General features: G+C 34.3%; 2 protein-coding genes and 1 long non-coding RNA gene across 5 annotated transcripts; 2 read left to right on the top strand and 1 right to left on the bottom strand.

Annotated features, from left to right (window-relative positions):
• The first annotated feature begins 237 nt into the window (after window positions 1–237).
• Window positions 238–5057, top strand: LOC126828814 (peroxisome assembly protein 26). Its single transcript, XM_050558823.2, has 5 exons — window positions 238–630; window positions 1097–1234; window positions 2100–2446; window positions 2947–3087; window positions 3728–5057. Exons 1-5 carry the CDS (start codon window positions 281–283, stop codon window positions 3817–3819), a joined length of 1068 nt encoding a protein of 355 aa, XP_050414780.1. The 5' UTR covers window positions 238–280; the 3' UTR covers window positions 3820–5057.
• Window positions 5027–16810, bottom strand: LOC126828819 (CCHC-type zinc finger nucleic acid binding protein). 3 transcript variants are annotated; one of them, XM_050558828.1, is made up of 5 exons: window positions 16788–16810; window positions 14407–14603; window positions 9429–9554; window positions 8534–8777; window positions 5027–8127 (listed from the first exon to the last, which is right to left on the bottom strand). In XM_050558828.1, the coding sequence occupies exons 1-5, from the start codon at window positions 16808–16810 to the stop codon at window positions 8022–8024; spliced, it is 696 nt and encodes a 231-aa protein (XP_050414785.1). In that variant the 3' UTR covers window positions 5027–8021. The 3 variants fall into 3 exon arrangements, with proteins under 3 accessions (XP_050414785.1, XP_050414786.1, XP_050414787.1); XM_050558829.1 differs by lacking the exon at window positions 16788–16810 and adding an exon at window positions 16645–16779; XM_050558830.2 differs by lacking the exon at window positions 16788–16810 and adding an exon at window positions 15784–15883.
• Window positions 16811–17500: 690 nt separating this feature from the next.
• LOC126828833 (uncharacterized) lies at window positions 17501–20048 on the top strand. The gene is made up of 4 exons (XR_007683268.2): window positions 17501–17638; window positions 18587–18636; window positions 19315–19378; window positions 19862–20048. It is a non-coding gene; the product is annotated as an uncharacterized LOC126828833 (long non-coding RNA).

The raw sequence follows: 20048 nt of genomic DNA, 5'->3' as shown, positions 1-20048 counted from the left end.
CTAGTCGAAATGTTAATGACCATGCACAGTACAAAAGTGTGATCAAAATAAAGTCATGTAATCCGAACAGTAGTTTCGGAAGAAAAAAAATGGAAATATGCTTTATAAGAAATATGGGGTCTATTATTAGTCAAACATGGGGAATTTAACATTATTGAACTTGATGGAAACATTGTGGTCCGAAACCCTATTTTATTTTCTGTTGACAAGGGAGACAACTCCAATTAATAGTCACATGACCTAAAAATGGCGATTTTTTTGTAAACATAAAAATTCTAGTATGGCAAATCGCGAATATTGTATAATCTCAGATTTTAGAGCTGACATAGAGAGTGCTACCGATTTCTTGATTTCTAAACAGTTCTTAAGATGTATTGAATTGTGTAACACTATAATTTATCGTGGAAAAGAGACTGGTTTAATTCTTTCAGATGTGCAAAATTCGTCCTTACGTTCGTCGGTAGAGTTGGAGCAAATTAGGGACAGCGATATTGGTGCACCAGTAAGAGGAAGCTCTCTACTTTTGAAAGATTCAGAACAGTTAGTAGATCATGTGGAGGAATTTTCGACGCCAAAATGCCCTGATGGTACCGACGCAGTGGTTGAAAACAGGGACTGGGAATCGAAATTGTATGTAATTTTTAAAAACTTATTTGTGAATCATTTAATTGGTACGGTAATAAAAATAAAGTAAAGTTCTATCTGATTTTTTTTATATGCCAACATTAATTATAAGCCCCATGATATAATAAAAATTTAGAAATTGAAGTTGTCAGTCGCGAGTTATCACCCTGTTCATATCAATCAAATCAAATTCATATTTTTTCTTTAAACTTTGTGACAGTGTTCATATTTGAATTCCAAAAATGTTAGTTGGATTTTGAAAACTATAACATGGAATTGTTGACAGTTGTTTTAGACGGGAATTTAAAGGTCAGTTGCTCACATTGAAGTGCTGTATTCCATCAATTGTTATTTTTCCATCTCTTTTTGGAGGTATATATAGTTAATTCTTATTTGAATGTCTGCCATGTCCATGGCCTCCCACTCCTTTAATACAATTTTTGATTTACTCGCATATTTTTCATTTTTCCAGATGTGGTCTTGTTAATTCTGCTGTGGTTTTGTCAATTCAAGCTTATGCTGAATTGAACCAGTGGAATGATGTCATCCCATTTATTCGTAGAGTTTATGATGATGTTGAAAATTGTCCTCCCAAAGTAATACATATGTGGTGAGTAGCCATTTAGATTTTTCCATAGATTTTTAATTTATGACTTCGAGCAAAATGTAGAGATTTAAAGCATAGACCTTTTTAGAATTTGTTGGCTAAAGATTCAGATTGGATGAAAAAATTGAGATTTTTTCCTTCAATCCTTTTTGCAATACAGATTGTGGTTTGAGTTAAGAAAACAATAGCCACTCATATGTTTGAATAAGCTTTTAGAAAAAATAAAAGGATATATTGTTTTTGATATGCCTACGACTCGGAAGCTTTTGCAACACGAAAGCAAAGATATGTAATAAGGGGTGAATCCCGGAGCCAGTCTGTTGGGCATAAAGGATGGTGAGTCATAGTATTCTTCCAAATCCTCATCACCACGGTTAATTTATGAAAAAATTATGCCTTTAAAGGAGCTATCTGCTAAGTCTTTAACTCGATATTCTCCATAATATTTGAAATTAAAGACACGAATTAGAATTCAGTATTTATCAATTTCAATCAATATTGATGTTGTTATCTTGCCGTCAAACTATAGGATACTAATATCCATTATTTAAGACATAATTAACATTTTATAATCAGTACACAAGTCGTGTACCCTATGATTTCGGGTGTCATTTTGTAATCAGCAAATAAAAAAATATCCTACAACACGAGGTGTAAATGACTGCCGTTCAATTTGAACTGTTTACATATTTCACCAAACATAATTGATTAGAAATTACAATATGTTTTTCAAAATATTGAATATGAATCACTTTACATACATTCATATTACATTAATATGTGCTTTTAGAACCACTTTTGTCCATTTCAAGGTAATATTTATGATAGCTCTCAGCATCTTCTCATAATGTTTATGTGTATTTTCCAGTCTCCTTCTATATGCCAAAGTTAAAGAATACATCCAATGTCATGCATTAGCTAAAATATGGCTTCAGTGTCCCAAAAACTATAAACTATCTGAGTATAAGGATGTAGCAGAAGTCTATGTTACAAAAATACTCATGTCAACTCACAGATTTGACATGATTCCAAAAGTTATAAACAATTGTGGTGGGTTAACTTCTCGGGAAAAGGAAGAAATGTTGGATAATTTTAAGAAATCTGAAAAAATAGAAACAAGTGCACAAACCCAATTAGTGTCAACGGATCATTCAGAATCCCATCTACCAAATGAAGAGAATAGTGGCATTGTAAACAGTACAGGACTCACAGGAGGTATTTTAGTAATTTATTTTTTTAAAAAGCTTTCCTCTATAGTTAAACAATTCCAATTGATGTATACCAATACAGATGATACAAATTCTGGAGTTTTTATGAGTTAATATCCTGCAGTGCTAGAACATTTTGTACATTACTGATCCTGAGGCTTTCCGAATTTGCAAGCATTCTATTGTTAGGGGCCCTATTCACAAATACTTAGATTAAGATATTTTAAGAATACAGCTGTATCCTAAAAACGATTGTCTTAATCACGTTTAGTCACTACCCAGGTAGCAGTGACTGCCAAGGTGAAGTACGTCTTAAAAGCCTACGTCAATGTATGTTTTTCAGTGAGATGTCAGTTTATATTTATAGATAAGATACAATGCCTTTTTAAATGAATGTTCACAGACTTCATGTTGCATAACTTGCATAAATTTACAAAATATCAGCATTTCCTGTCATTACTAATATGAATTCTGAACAAAATCTAATCAAGTAAAACACACTTTTAGTTTCAGATGATTTGATAAGTTATGGATCAACATTATTGAAAAAATTGTTTCGAACACTGTCCAGAGAGAGAATAAAAAAGATATGGAAGGTGATTTTAATGACGGCTGTGGCAATATTTGCTTTTCTTCACACTCAATATGGTATGTTTCTTAAAGCGGAAATTGCAAATTTTCGAAGAAAGTCAAAACGTAATTATTTCTATGTCTTTTGCTCAATAGGTTGTCAACTCACAATTATACGATCATAGGTGTCATTCTCACACTTAAAACTCATTTACACAGGAAATAATAACACAATTACCTCCCAATTAGCTCCCTTGTTTTCTATTCTCCACCATGGAGAAGCTTTTTTCAAGCGTTTGAAAATGAAGAGGAAAATGATATTTTTGCCAATTTCTCAGCTGGCAATAATGAATTATGGATTAATAGGATTATTCTTTAACAAGGTAGGACTGTTTATGGATACCATCTATTTTCAGGCTTTATTTTAATAAATTTTAAAAATATAACTTAAAAATTTGCAATTTCCGCTTTAAATAAAACTGGTAGCAAGGAAAACCGCCTAATTAAATTCAGTGTATTTTTTGACACTTGAAACTGTCGCAGCAGTTCATATTCTAGATTTGGTAAATTTGTTGGACTTGCATGGAATATTCAATAAGTCATTTGAAGGGGAATCATGTCGAAATTTAGAGTAGTTATTTGTCACAGTTATTTCAGGTAGACCAAGATAGATGATTTTTAGCCATCGTAGTAAATTAATTTTGTTCTTGTCTTGCAGGTGATTTTACAACTAACTTAAATCGAGCAATGGTGGTATGGGAAGGTGTACTGAAGGTGTTTCGATCTATGTTTGGTAATGATCAGCCATGAAAACTTTATCAGTTACTTTTTAGACCAGAATAAACTGAAATAATTCCTTAATCCCCATTTCATTGTACCTTCATAAAGTCTGGCATTTTTTTCCCTTCATAGCTACAAGTTGTGTCAGGTGTTATGCACAAAACAGGATAGCTTATTCCAACCAGAATAATTAATACCACTACACACTGGTCTTTTGTGGGAGAGCTATCATGTGGCCAGTCACATTTATTCATCTTGACATCCAGTTAATTCTGGTACCCATGAAGAATTATTATGGTTGGAAGTACTTTGCCTCTCTTAGTCTGTGCTGTGTATACTTTTGATTAAACCGAAAGTTCCATTTTATATGTTGAAAGCATTACATACACTGTCCGCAGGTATTTAAAATACTTGATAACATAGAAGTTAAAGCAACTTTTGAGTCGTACATGTACTTTTAAATTACAACCCTTTAATACTACAGAAGGACAACAGCACATGCCAACATTGACCAACCGAATGTAGTATTGCTGTGCGCTTAGCAATTCCTGCAAGACAGAGATGAATTCATTGTATACTTTAATTAAACCAATACCTTGACTAAGTTAGATAATGAGAATTTTCTGCTTGGGGATAAATAGCGATAAGCAATTTGATTGGTCAAGACTTTGGAACGTAACTCGGCTTTTAATTGAGGTAGAATGTTTAGGTGAATGTCTGAAATGAGTTCAATGATTTCCGCTAAAGCTAACTAATTTTATTGGTCGATGCTTTGGGACAAGAACTTGGTGTATGGTTTCACTACCAGTTACTTGGAAACCATGACCAAGTTGGATAGTGAAAATTTTCTGCTTAAACTAAGTATAGATAATCAGTTTGATTGCTCAATACTTTTCAAAAAGATAAACGTGCAATTAATTTACATGTGTCATCTATTTTGGGGTTGCAGCATGGGACATCAGTCTCACTGTTGGCTCGTTGACCTTGTCCTCATCTCAACATCCAAGGTTCATTATTTTTGAAAGTTCTGAGTTGTAAAATGTACAATTTTAACAGATGTTGGTCTTGTATCTACGGACAACCTAGTTCTCTTCTTGTGTACATTGGATATCTTTCGATGAAACTGCATATCATTAACCATTTTGACATTTACTTGCCCAATGCCACGGGCCTGGATTTAAGACATTTTATTTGCTGGCTATATAACAATTGAAATAATATAAAACAAACTTCTGTATTATCATTGAATAAATGTTTATTATACAAACTCCCCTCTTCTCTTGTACAGCAGCTGCCTTTATGATTACAATAGGGGTAGAGTGACTTTATTAACCCACTATTGACTTCTCTCCTCACAGTCACATCCACACAATATCGTATCTTTGTAATAAAACCTTTTTCCTACATTCATACATGGCATGATCTGTTTGATTTTGATGTAGACCAAAACTAAATTAAAGACAGCATCACTGTTTACTACAGTATAATTTGAAATCAACCTAATGTTGAAGTATTCATATTTTTGAAAAATATCAAAGAAGGTTCTGTAAAGAAGATACAATATTGTGTGGATTCTTATGTATTCAACTATGTTCCATTGACCTTACTGATATAAAGCAGTTAAAAACTATGTCATTTTTCTTCTGATAAGGTCAAAAGTACAATTGATTTAATAGATATACAACTGTAGTAATTAAAATAAAGTGTTACATATCATAATATAGATTGATAAACCTGCATGTACTGCAGACTGTTTAGTTCAACTCCAATTCAACAAGCCAAAGTATAAAGCCATACATGTAGCTAGCATATTCCCCTGTAAACCACCCAAAAAATGATATTCAAATGACATGTATCAATTTTAATTGATCAATGAAGGTTATTTCTTTTTTTGATATGAAGGATTAAATATGTATAGTATTGGGAGAATCAGTCAGTTAACAACATTTGTTAACAGACTTAAACAATTACCACATATTTAGAAAATGTTCGAATAAATGTAGGATTAAATCAGTTATCTGCCCAATTAATACCAAAGAAACCCAGACAGAGTCAGCTGAAAAGAAAATTTCTAGCACCCTGAGAAATCACCTTCAAAAATTTAACATCTCCTCGTAAATAAAACAATGACAAAATTGCTTGGTTATAAATATGATCAATATTTAATGTGAAATAATGCCCCATATATCTAAATACAGGTTTCCATTTCACAATGTGAATATGTCCAGTTAACTACAAGTGCCTTCAGAATAATTAAAATATATCAAAATACTTGTTTGGCATTTTGTAATTACATGTATATTGTGAATTGGAACCCTAACATAGCAAGTTCCTCAATCATTTTTCATGGCCAATCCATGTACATGTGTTTGCATATTACGAAGTCTAAAAATAAAGTGTTTATGTAAAACACATGGGGCAGTATGTCACAATGAAACGCCTCCCTTCTATCTATTCATGGTAAAGATACGTTTAAAGGCCTATTATGTACACATTTATACATAGAACTCCTCCTCAAGACATTTCAATAATTGCAAATTAAAATACAACTCCTCGTGTTAACTATTTGATTTAAAATCACAGATTTATGCGTTTCAAGAAAATATATATCATAAAACATATTGATTACAACAAATTAAAGTTATTTCTAACCATTATAGAATAGCCCAGTTGAACATGATGAATGAATGAGTTTTGGTTTTTATTTTACGTGAGAGACATGTATATGATCAAGTACTATTTATATGATATCAAGTTCACGATCTAAAGGTAACATTCAAAATCTCTAAACCAAAAATACAGTACTTGAATAATTCAAAAGCAAGTACCATATATAAATTCAATAATGACATAACATAAGGTTTAGTTAGGTCAATTTAAAATGAAACCAGAACTATCTTACACGACTGACAGAATATAACTATATAGTACAATTATGACAATGAGTTACACCAGCATAATAATAATAGTTAAGAACCAACAAGAGTTTACTATGCCATATATTAAATGAGACTAAGTGATAGGTAGAATTTTTTTATGCTCCATATAAATTGCAAAAAAAACCATGCATAACTTGTAGTTAGGACATGCTGCTGAAAAATACTGGCACACCTAGGTTGAGCCAAATGTAATTCAACACCTGATAAATCTGTGCTGCCTTGAATGCATGAGACTGGAATGACATGTACTCCTCTTATCGCTACTTCTGCCACACTCAAGATGAAGGGGTGTCAAAACTATAGTACACAACTCTTCATCTCCCTGCTGAAAGAGGTCCAATAATTGATATATATATATATATATATATTTAGAAATAATTTCATTCAAAATATCTCTTCATAATATGAAAGACATGTGCTCTTTGATCATGTAAAAACAAAGTATTGATTTGGATATGGGAGAAGTTCCCCACATTCATTTAAGAGGACATTGGCCTTATAAGTCATGATTTATGTATCAAAGCAAAATGACAAATGTAAATCACTTCACTGGACAAAATAAGACCTGACCTTGTCTTCACACATATCAGAAAGGAAGCTATCTTATCTAAACACATCAATGATTTAATTAATGTAACTAATAAAGTAACTAATATTGGTTCCTCTTTCAGCTACTGTGAAATGTTGTATGACAATTATTTAAATATAACAATGCTGCATTTCATTCACATGTATACGACTTGAAAACAATAGATACACAAATTCATCTTATGTTAAATAAAAACAACCTCATGTTGGCACAAGGATATTTTATAGATAAAATGCAACACTGTTCAAATGTGTATAAAAGATCAAAATACGCCAAGTAACAACTCCATAGCCATAAATTACATATCTTATAGTAGTGGAATTGACAAAAATCTAGAAGTCAAGATTACCATATCTAGTCAATTTTAAAAATCAAATATACAGACATTAAACATTTCTTTTAAAGAACACACAATACCACCTACTCAAGGTCAAAGTTCAAACCAAAATTAATTAATTAAAAAAAAAAATTAAAAAAAAAAAAGAGACTATAATACAAGCAATTACTTTCAAAACCATTAAATAACATTTCAAAACGGTGGCAATATTTCTAAATACATCAATCAAATACCGACAAAAAAAAATGACAGTTTCCATGACCTAAGCTGTTCAAGAAATAATAATAATAAAAAGCATCTTAATCCAATTAATTGTGTATTATATATTGAAAAGAGGCACTGTGCCTTATGGAGTGAGCAGTTGACTTTATTCATCGCAATTCCTGGCAACATGACCTTGTTTGTTGCAGTTGTAGCATGTTACCTCTTTACCATTTGGGCAGTCACGGGCAATATGGTCCCTTTCTCCGCATCTACAAAACATGAAACATACATATTAAAATCTCATTACTAGAGGCGATTAACTAGTCCGTGTAAGAGTGCATAACATGAAGTTTTGATACAGTGTCACTCCAAAACAATGGCTCTCGTTGTATTGATACTGAATTTCCACTGGCTGGTTTATCCTTACATAGCTTTTCACACAGAGCATCATTTGGGTACATGTAGTTGTGAATAACGGCCAAGGGGAAATAAATTTTCTTTGAGAGAAAATTGAACCTGAACATTTGGACACACGGATAAATTTTTGTACCATATTTATTTGTATGCTGTGTGAATTATCAAGGAAAAGCTTCTTAATGTCTAGCATGACCTCTGATAATTTAATATTTAGTATATTAACATTATTTAGCTACAGTAATGACAATAGTATAGTACCTATAACAGCTACGACCACCACCTCCACCTCGCTCGGGTCTCTCACTTCTAGAGCTTTCTTCAGGACAATCTCTGGATAGATGTCCACTCTCGCCACAGTTGTAGCATTTTCGATCATCACGTCTTTCCTCGGTACAGTCTTTAGCAATGTGACCAGTTTCTCCACAGCGATAACATGGTCTTGAACTCTCTTCAGGGCAGTCTCTCTGTACATGTCCTGACTTGCCACAATTGTAGCAAGCTCCTGAAAGTCAAGAATTCTTAATGAGACAATCTTCAAAAATTACAATTTTACGATTTTAAAAAGTTTTTGGGTGTATGATCTCTGATCAAATTTCATAAATTTAAAGCACTGTTCACCAGTATGTTCAATATGTCTAAAATAATGTGAAATTGTTTTATTTAATATAACATGCATGACTAATTTACAACTCATTACACCAGTGATTTTCAAGCTACCATACAGCAGACTTGTATCCCAAGACTATCTTGAATTTAAACAAATAATTCAAGTGTAAAAAAAGAAAATTAGAATTCTGTCAGTGCCATACCATATTCTTTACTAATAAATGGAAAATATGTATTCCGGTTTTGAATAGAGAATTTTTTGACCAGAACAATCATAATCACACCCCTGCATTAAATAGATAAGCTTAGATAATTAACTAATGGCATGTATGAAATTAACATGCCTTATCAATAAACTTTAATTAGGTTTTTAATAGTTATTCTTTTTAAAAAATTTACTTCATATGTTCTATGTTTCTATAATAATAAATGCCTACTTCTCATCTACTGGATTTATTTATAAAGAAATAGTTAAGCTCTGGTAAAGTTTATCTAATTATTAAGTTTAGGTGTGAAAGAGGAAAGAGATCAGAGACTATGAGGTCACCTGAATCTATTTCCCTGCCACAATCTTTGGCTATATGTCCCATTTCATTACACTTATAACACCTCTCAGCTGGCAGTCTACATGTTGATGCATAATGACCTGGACGGTTGCACTTGTAGCATTTGTCTGCAACGATAAAGTAGTCGGCTTTCAAATGCCCATAAACTAGCATCCAAAAACTACTACTAGATACTACTTCACATAAGTGACATTACACATCAACAGAGAACAATGCTACAGACATAGATTTATGAAGCAAGAGCAAATTAGGCAGCAGATGAAGAATGAAGCGATGTGAATTTAAAACTAGAATAGTTCTACACTTAATGTTGTAGCATCAACCATTGATCTTGTTTTTCAACCCATTAGTAATCTACCATTCATAAATTCTTAACAATGAAAAAGTTGAAAACTGATACATAGTACATGTATGTACATATGTACCTGCAAATGTATAGCTTTATACTATTTTCAATGATCAAATACTCCCAAGATGATCCATGATTCTCGATCAGCAGGTTACAAACAGATTGCTAAACAGAACAATGGAAATATAAACCTTCCTCAAAATAAAACTCAAAATAAGTAAACAAATTCATTTTAAAATGTTTAAATGAAATGAAATGGTTATATGTGCAAATTGGTACATCTATGAAAATAAAGAGTCTACTGAATGATAAGAATGAAATATTATGAGCCTATTGTACAGTACACTTTTGAAAGACCTTCCTTTGAGCCAAATCTGATCTTTTTCATCCACTTAAAATAGGAATTCAGATCCATGTGGCACAATAAGGACTTTACCATTTAGTGACATTCAGACATGTTGATCAACTCTATCAAAAACAGTTCCTAAGGCCAAAAAAACCAGCGGCTGCCAGGCAGGATACGCCCACATTTTCGAGAGATGGATAGAGAACAAGCTAAAAGAAAGTGATTTTTCCTACCATCAATGGCCATAATTCAGGAAATTACAATTCGATATGCGTGAATATCGAAAGGAACCGAGATCTTTGGGTTATAAACTTACATTTCAAGTTTCAACAAAATCGGATAAAAATTGTGACCTCTATAGGTTCCACAACCGTGATATACCATATTTTACGCTATTTGAGAAAGAACGGCAACCATTTTGTCTGTCAATTTTGGGCCGATGTTCACCAAATTCGAACTCAGTCGTCCTAAGGGTGTAACGGTGATATAATAATACGTTTTTTTAAATCTGATAAAAATTATAACCTCTATAGGGTCCACAAGCTAAAAACATGATTTTTCGTACAATCAGGGGCCATAATTCAGGAAGTTACGGTCCGGTATGCGCGAATATCGAAAGGAACCAAGATCTTTGGGTTATAAACTTACATTTCAAGTTTCAACAAAATCGGATAAAAATTGTGACCTCTATAGTGATATACCATACTTTTACACTATTTGAGAACGAACGGCGGCCATTTTGTCTCAATTTTGGGCCGATTTCCACGAAATTCGAACTCAGCCACCCTTAGGGTTTAACGGTGATATAATAATACGTTTTTTTAAATCGGATAAAAATTATGACCTCTATAGGGTCCACAAGCTAAAAACACGATTTTTGGTACAATCAGGGGCCATAATTCAGGAAGTTACGGTCCGATATGCACGAATATCGAAAGGAACCAAGATCTTTGGATTATCAACTTAGATTTCAAGTTTCAACAAAATCGGATAAAAATTGTGACCTCTATAGTGTCCACAACATTGATATACCATATTTTTAAGCTATTTGAGAACGAAGACGGCCATTTTGTCTGTCAATTTCGGGCCGATTTTCACGAAATTCGAACTCAGCCATCCTTACGGTGTAACGGTGATATAATTGAACGTTTTTTTGAATCGGATAAAAATGATGACCTCTATAGGGTCCACAAGCTAAAAACACGATTTTTGGTACAATCAGGGGCCATAATTCAGGAAGTTACGGTCCGATATGCGCGAATATCGAAAGGAACCGAGATCTTTGGATTATCAACTTAGATTTCAAGTTTCAACAAAATCGGATAAAAATTGTGACCTCTATAGTGTCCACAAGCTAAAAACGTGATTTTTCGTACAAACAGGGGCCATAATCCATGAAGTTTCGATCCGATACATGCCAATATCGAAAGGAACCGAGATCTTTTGGAGATAAACCTATATTTCAAGTTTCGTCAAAATCGGATAAGAATTGTGACCTGTAGAGTGTACACAAACAAATTGTGGACGGATGGACGTCTGGACGGACAGGGGCGACGGCATAATACGTCCACATGAAAATGTGGGCGTATAAAAAATGTTATGTTTCTGGTAACCCGACCGACCCATTACAAAACCTGCCGATTCAATTTTTTTTTTAGTGTCAAGGGAAATAAAAAAAACTTTTTTGTTCAACAAGCGACCATTCAATATACTCTAAAAATGGCTTTATTATTTGTTGCTATAAATGTCATCGTTCTTCAATCTGAATAAGCGAGTACTGTACAGCGAACGATTATTTAGAACTGTCATACTGTTTCCGCGAGATTGCTAACTGACATGAAAATCAAGAGAACAGGTTTCGTGTCGATTTAACACTGCACATCCAGAAAAGCCATAATCCTCACAACCTTCGTTCTAATAAGTAACGGCACACAATTTGACAAAAACAAGCTAAGGTATATTTCAAACAGATGGATAGGATCTGCTTGACTAGTATTTAAAACAAGACCAATAAATTTATTACAGACCTATTCCGTGTGACAGCACGATAGGATTTTTTAAGTTTTCATCGCGAGTTCTTTCTCTTGAACAAAATGGCCTCCCTACACTATTTTTTTTTTTTAAAGCATAGAACGATTAAAAAGTCCATTTGGCCCCTAAGAGAATATTTAAATCATAATCTAGCCTCTGATACATTTTTAACAATTATCCAAGAATTCCATTCACCAATCTATTCATACTTCATGTTCCTCGGCGCCGACTCAACCTAACATAAAATTGAAGATTTTCGCACAGAATATTATGCTACGGTACATCTACTAGATCTAACAATGTAACATTTAAAAAAAAAAAAAAAAAAAAAACCTATCGACCCTACCCTTTTTTCCATCCGTTACAGGAAACAGAACCCCCTTTTTTGGGGCCTAATGACACTTGCCATTAGTATTTGTATTTTAGTTAAACTAAAATTAAAATTTGCTTGATCTGAAGTGTCTGATTAGATATTATGCAAAAATTACATATATTTTCATGGTCCTTTCCAATCCATTTATGGTCTTGGCTATCAAGGCAATATATATCCATAAATGATAAAAAGTTATTTTGCCAAGTGTACATACATGTAGGCATATTATATAATTATCATTCATTATATGATATGACAAATCAATAATGTAAATAACACAAGCGGTTGCCATGCAAGATACGCCCACATTTTGCAAGAGATGGACAGAGAACAAGTTCAAAAAAAGAAGTGATTTTTCGTACAATCAAGGGCCATAATTCAGAAAGTTACGATCCGATATGCATGAATATTGAAAGGAACCAAGATCTTTGGGTTATTAACATGTATTTCAAGTTTCATCAGAATCGGATCAAAATTGTGTCCTCTCTCTAGAGGGTCCAAAACCTTGATATACCATATATTTACAATATTTGCGTACGAGGGGCAGCCATTTTGTCTGGCAGTTTTGGTCCGATTTGTACAAAATTCGGACTCAACCATCATAAGGGTTTAACAGTGATATATTCAAACGTTTTTTTTAAATCGGATAAAAATTGTGACATCTAGAGGGATCACATCCTAAAAACGCGACTTTTCGTACAATCAAGGGCCATAATTCAGGAAGTAACGATCCAATATGCGCGAATATCGAAAGGAACCAAGATCTTTGGGTTATAAATATGTATTTCAAGTTTCATCAAAATCGGATCAAAATTGTGGCCTCAAGAGGATCTACAACCTTGATATACCATATATTTACACTATTTGAGAATGAAGGGCGGCCATTTTGTCTGTCAGTTTTGGTCCGATTTCCACGAAATTCGAACTCAGCCATCATAATGGTGTAACGGTGATATATTCAAATGTTTTAAATCGGATAATAATTGTGACCTCTAGAGCGACCCCAAGCTAAAAACGCCATTTTTTGTACAATCAGGGTTATAATTCAGTAAGTTATGATCCGATATGCACGAATATCAAAAGCAACCAAGATCTTTGGGTTATAAACATGCATTTCAAGTTTCATCAAAATTGGACTAAAATTGTGACCTCTACAGGGTCCACAACACTGATATACCATATTTTTACGCTATTTGACTACGCGGTGTGGCCATTTTGTCAGTCAGTTATGGTCAAATTTTGACCTCTACAGTGTTCACAAGCTAAAAATGTGATTTTTCGTACAATCAAGGACCATAATCCATGAAGTTACAGTCCGATACATGCCAATATCGAAAGGAACCAAGATCTTAGGGTGATAAACCTATGTTTCAAGTTTCGTTGAAATTGGATAAAAATTATGACCTCTAGAGTGTTCACAAACAATTCTGGATGGACGGACAGGGGCGACAATATACGTCCACATGAAAATGTGGGCGTATAAAAAAACTGGGTCATACCCAACCTAACTTAGTGCAATTTTAAAAGAATAATACCATAAGAAAAGCTACTTCACCAGCTGGAAAGCTACCTTGCCATCTCTTAAAATATTTAAAAAAAATAAATTATGTAATTCTTTTTTTATTTTATTGATTAACAAGTTTTGATAGCGATGAGGTAAATTAGCAACCAGTTGGTAAAGTAACCACAAATATAACCGAGAAAGTGAATCCAGATTTAATATGGTGATCAGAATTCAAAAGCTGGTTCATGGCATGAAAACAACTGTATTCAATGTAATGACGTATAATTTTTTTTTTTAAGAAAATGTAAATGTTAAAAATTTTGATACAAATACATGTACATAGGATTACCACATACCATTACTTCCACGATTTCTAGAATATCCACTACGGTCACCACCCCTTTCTCCACGATATTCACCCCTGTCTCCACGATCTGCCCGGTCTCCACCACCTCGATTATCACCATCCCGACATACTCTTGCAATGTGACCCTCTTTGCCACATCTGTAGCAAGTACTGGCCTCTGCTCTACCACCACTCATATTTATTTCTCTGATAAATATACAATCAACAAAATCATATATGGATATCTTATGTCCAATACACACTCAAAATTAATTTTCTTTGTGGATAAGCATGTATTGTTAATTCTACACAATAATAATATTGGTACATGTACTGCCCTAAACTGATTGATACTGCAGTTACTGAGACTGCTTCAACCCGCCCAAGATGAGAACAGCTTTCTGCATTACAGAACCATTTATTAGTCTTTGCGAGCACATGCAGACAATCTAAGAAACCGTAGTTAGGGCTACCTAAGTGGTAACTCCCATAGCTGTCCTAATTTTAACGATTTGTAACAATTCTATAAATCTAAAGTGACTTACTCTTTCCCTCCCTCTTTGATGGGTATTGTTATGGTTTTGAACAAAAAACAATGTACAAAGAATCATAAATCAAAAACCCAAGCAATGGCCTATTTAGTAAAGGAACTAAATCGCTAATATTTGGGATCTAGAAATTGACAAAAATGGGTCGCAACGCATATAATAATGTAATATGAATGTATATAAACTGATTTACATTCAATCGTTTCCATTTTTACTGTAATTTCTAATCAGTTATGTTCGGCGAAATATGCCAGAAGTCTCAAGTGAATGGCAATCTTTAGCGTCTGGTTTTTCCAGTCTACATCGATGGTATTTATTGCGCATGCTCTCCAGATAAGAATATAGCGTCACCATTTGACATGACTTGTCTAGCCCTGTTCTTTGAGTCCCTTGTTCCAAATGGTGCTGAAACGCATTACGGTACACGATTTGTGTACCAATGGTAAAATGTTTATTTTGTCTTGAATATTGGATATCAGAAGCCCATCTTTTCCCTGTAAGATCACAAGACCAATGTTGATTTGAATTGACAAATAATTTGTGTTTTCAATGTCAAAGATTTTTGATGATATTGAGTTAGAGACTTAGCTACTTTAATACCAAGAATTTATACGATTCTCTGCCATAAGCTAAATGTTGAAAAGTGCTTATTTCAGCGATGGCTTCTTTGTTCTTCAGACAAAAAGGGCATTAATTAGCGACAATTAATTTGGCATTAACTCCATAATTACAGGGCCTCTCAAGCTCATTTTGGTGTCATTGTAAAGCTGTTGGACAGCCCTATCCAGAAATAACAGAATTAAAGCCATACGGGATAAATGAATTTTTTGTTGTCATACCTAATAAGATTAGATTAGAAGACGTACATGTGTAGGCCAATATCTGAATATCTTAACAGTACACCAGACCAAAAAATGAGTGTACTCTTAACCAGCACCTGGATGAATAAGTTACATCAGTGTAATAATGAGTCTTACAAGATTAGTGGAAGTTTATAGAGATAGCTTACCAAGACTACTTAAAAACCAGAACCAGTTTTACCTAGATTCTGCCTAATGGGACAATGTCTGCCCTGACATCTCTTGTCCAGTCATGAGTCTGATCAGGACACTACTCAGTACTAGTTACTACTGTCAACAACGAAAATTGGCATAAACATGACATGGAATGTTGGGTCTCAGATTTGAGAAAAATGTACAACATGAATATTTACGTACCGGGGTCATTGTAGCGTTGTACTTTTTTTTTTTAGATTTTCATTTTTACGTAAACACATGGAAGCCATTTTGTCCAACTCCGCATGCGCAAGAAACCATGCGGGCGGAAGAAAAATACATTATGTTTTGGGTTTTATTATTCTAATTAGAAATAACACTGCCTAAATGTTTTAGATTAACCAACCTCCTGCTATATTTAAATAAATAAACTACAAGACTAACCAGCTATGGGCTTCAAAACAACCCTCTAGACTGTTTAACAACGACGATATAAACCGTCCCTTCCGCAAAGAAGATCGAGTGCGCACCATATTTCTGACCATGTGCTAACGAACCCATTGATAACATCGCTTACCTTTGATCGATTTTCTCAACGTGTAATGGATAAGATTTAATAATAACACATGGAAACAGTGTCACAAATAATATTTTACTACATTGAATTATAATTTAAACTTGTTAGGAATATAATCATGAACATACCCTCTGCAACAACTCCCACCTCTAGATACTATAACCTACGTTTTCACTCAATCGCGCGTAACTGCATACTTTTGCACACGGATCGCTATTTACGTACTGTAGCGTTCGACAGTATATTTTGCACACGATACCAATGTTATTACCTGCTGATCAGTTGTGTGTACATCTTCACACAGAAACTTATGGAAGCCTATAACTACCATTCATAATTTCTACTTTTCGCCCCTTCAGAACGCGAAAGTCGAAAAGTAGAAGTTACGACAAAATGGGAGGCGACAGCACGCTATACAAGCCAAAATCGACTCGAAAATAGGAAATTAAGAAATAATACACAGCGATATTTAGCGCCCCTCATTTTTTCCTAATTTCTACTTTTTTTCGACTTGCATTTTGGCTTGTATACCGTCTTGTCGACTTTCGACTTAGTCATATTTTTGTATTTATTGATGTCAGTAAAAAGGCGCCAACACGCATACCAAGCCATAATGCAATGTGAAAAGTAGAAATTATGAAATAAACACACGCGCTATTAGCGACCTATCACTTTGGCTTGCTGTCGTACTATTGGCGACTTTTCGAGTTTCACCCCGGAAGTGATTGTAGTCTCAATTTGCCAGATCGCATTTGAATACATGCAATTCGCGTTAACAAAATAGTCTGTATGATAAAGTCTAGTATTCAAGGCGATATTAGCGGTTGATGCTATATCGTATCTAGCGAAATACCAAAAAGGGGAGGAGCTGCCAATAGCTAGCTGAGCAGAAATTCGAACGTATTTGTAGGCGGGAATTAAGAAGCATAACCACGCCTTGACATGATCGGCGAAGGTCGCTTCTGTATCAGCGAAATGGTGATAGCACTAAGTCTTGCCAATCGACAAGTCGGACAAGATGTTTAATTCGATTAGGGAGCCGAGAAATATATTAAAGCGACAGAAGTACACGCGACGACACAAATAATATACCAAGAAATACCAGGAATTTCAATGCATCAAGTAGGAAGCGTCTTTTGATATATGTAGGCCTATAATATGTTTTACCAAATTACGCATTGGTCATTCACACTGGACGAGAAAGTTCATCAGGATTTTCGGACGTGGTTTCACTTTGTCAGTGGTGCTGGACGGAGGGCCTGCAGGGACAACTGTCTAGGTCCCGTCTATACATTGGCGTGCAAGTAAAGGATCCCTTGGCATTTGGAATTCGATATAAAGGCTAAGAGTATAGGCCATAGTGCCGCTGCCCGGGCAAAATTTCCCTCATAGCACACTGTAGGCTATAGCATAGGCACGTCTTCATTAGCCCAGTCTGAGAAGAACAGTAGGACGTTAAACCCCATTTCATTTCATTTTGCCAAATTACATTTTTCATTTTAGATTCGGAGTGTTTTTGTGTTCAAAATGTCAGTCAATTAATGGCTCAAGTCAAAATGTGATTCCATTTAACTTAATTTAAGCGATTTCCTGTAATAAAAATTACATATTTGCAACTACCAAACTTGTAGTCCAATCCGTATTGTAAATCTGTCGGGTTTTCGGGCAGAAATCATGGAACAAACTTTATTTTGAGGTTTCGACGTCGAGGCCTGGTTATAAAAAAACAATGTTGATATTTTTGTCTTAGTAGGTCTTCATAAGTAATATGCCATGGTATGGTATGCCATTACTTGAAGGGTGGCCATAAGGCGTTGAAAATCCAACTTATTTTTATTTTCTCCTAATTTGTAATATCAACTATGATTTGGCACTGTATTTTTATCGGACTAGGGAGTTGACTGATGGGACTATGAGTTGATAATGCCATGGGCTTGGCAAGTGAATAAATGTAATGATCTGCATTAAGCAAAATTAGCTTTAGTCTAAGTAACATATATAATGCATCTTTATAAATAAGGCTTCATTTATTTACATTTTAATTTTGTTCTATTTTGATTTTTTCTCCAGGATGATGCTCTGATAGTCTATTGAAAAGTCTAATGCCAAAGTAGAAATTGGTATGTAAATGGTTTTATCCTTTGACAACAATTCAGCTTACATACTAAAAATAATAAAGTACCCATTGTTCGTTGCCAGTGTTGACCAAGAAAATTCATCTCGATTTTCCGGTGTGGTTTTCCCTTGTCAGTGAGTGGTGCGTGAGTGGTGCAGAACATAGGGCCTGGCAAGGACAGCTGCCTAGTCGTTCGGATGGAAAGAATAACCGAGGTCCTGTGTACACATTGGCGTGCACGTAAAAGTTCCCTTGCCAGTTGGAATTGGATATAAGAGTAGGCCTTAGCGCCGCTGTCTGGGCAAAATTTCATTAGCCCATTCAGAGCAGTACAGTAGGACGTTATACCTCATTTCATTTCTATAATATTGGGAGCCCAGAAGTCTTAGTGAGTAAAGTGTTGGTTCGCTGACATGGACATCCTGTGTTTGATTCCTGCATTTGCTAAAAAAGTTCATGTGAATTTTCCGTGGTGTAGGACGGAGGGCATGGTAGTATAGCAATATCGTTCGGATAGAAAAAAAACCCAGGTCCTTGTGCACATTTAAAAACGCTTGACTGTTGGAATTCGATGTAAAAGTAGGCCATAGTACCTCTGTCCAGGCAAAATTTCCCTCGTAGCTCATTATTTAAGTTTATTTCATGTATATAATATTGACAATAACAATCGTTAACATTTTAGGCTTGCAGTCCTGAGAAAAGAAAAGCAGAAAAGAGGCTTCGGATTTAACATTGTCAGCAATAGGGTAATTTCTTGTTCTTGTAAAACTCTTATTATTTCGCGGCGAAGATAGTACGAGGTTTGTCCGTCCATATTTCAATTACAAAGCATATCTCATAAACCATTTATAGTATCTTTCAGACTCGCTTATCGTGGGTTTTTCCGGGTCCTTCTGGTTTCCTTCCATTGCTAAAGACTCCTAATGCGCAAGCGAATTATTAAAATCCGGGTCCTCCTGGTTTCCGTCCACTGCTAAAGGCTCCCAATGCACAAGCGAATTATTGAAATAAAATTAAACTATATGTTAGTCCCGAAATGAACTAGTTTGTGTCCAGTGGAGATGTGTTTATGAATCTTCATGGCATTGTGTTGTAAACTTGCATCTAGAACTGCCTTCAGTTTGTTGATACTTTGATGGTAGTGGTGGTAATTTTTAATTTTAGTCAATTAATGTCCACTATGACTAAATTCATTTATTAAAGAAGAATATTTACCATTATTCTTTCAGGGCCTGGGATTCCAATTAGTTGACTTTAAAAGAAGATTCAAGAAAAACTCTATATTTGCAATACCAGAGGAATTGTTAAATTTACCATATCTCCAGAATTTCAACTTCGTGTTTGTAATCTCGACAATTTATATGCAACATTTTGTTGAAAGAATCCTCAGTATTTGTTGTGGTGAACAAAATAAAT

Source organism: Patella vulgata, chromosome 7 (genome assembly GCF_932274485.2).
Source record: "Patella vulgata chromosome 7, xgPatVulg1.2, whole genome shotgun sequence".
Taxonomy (NCBI): domain Eukaryota; kingdom Metazoa; phylum Mollusca; class Gastropoda; family Patellidae; genus Patella; species Patella vulgata.
Note: the sequence above shows the minus strand (reverse complement) of the source record. Positions and strands in the feature narration are given on the sequence as shown.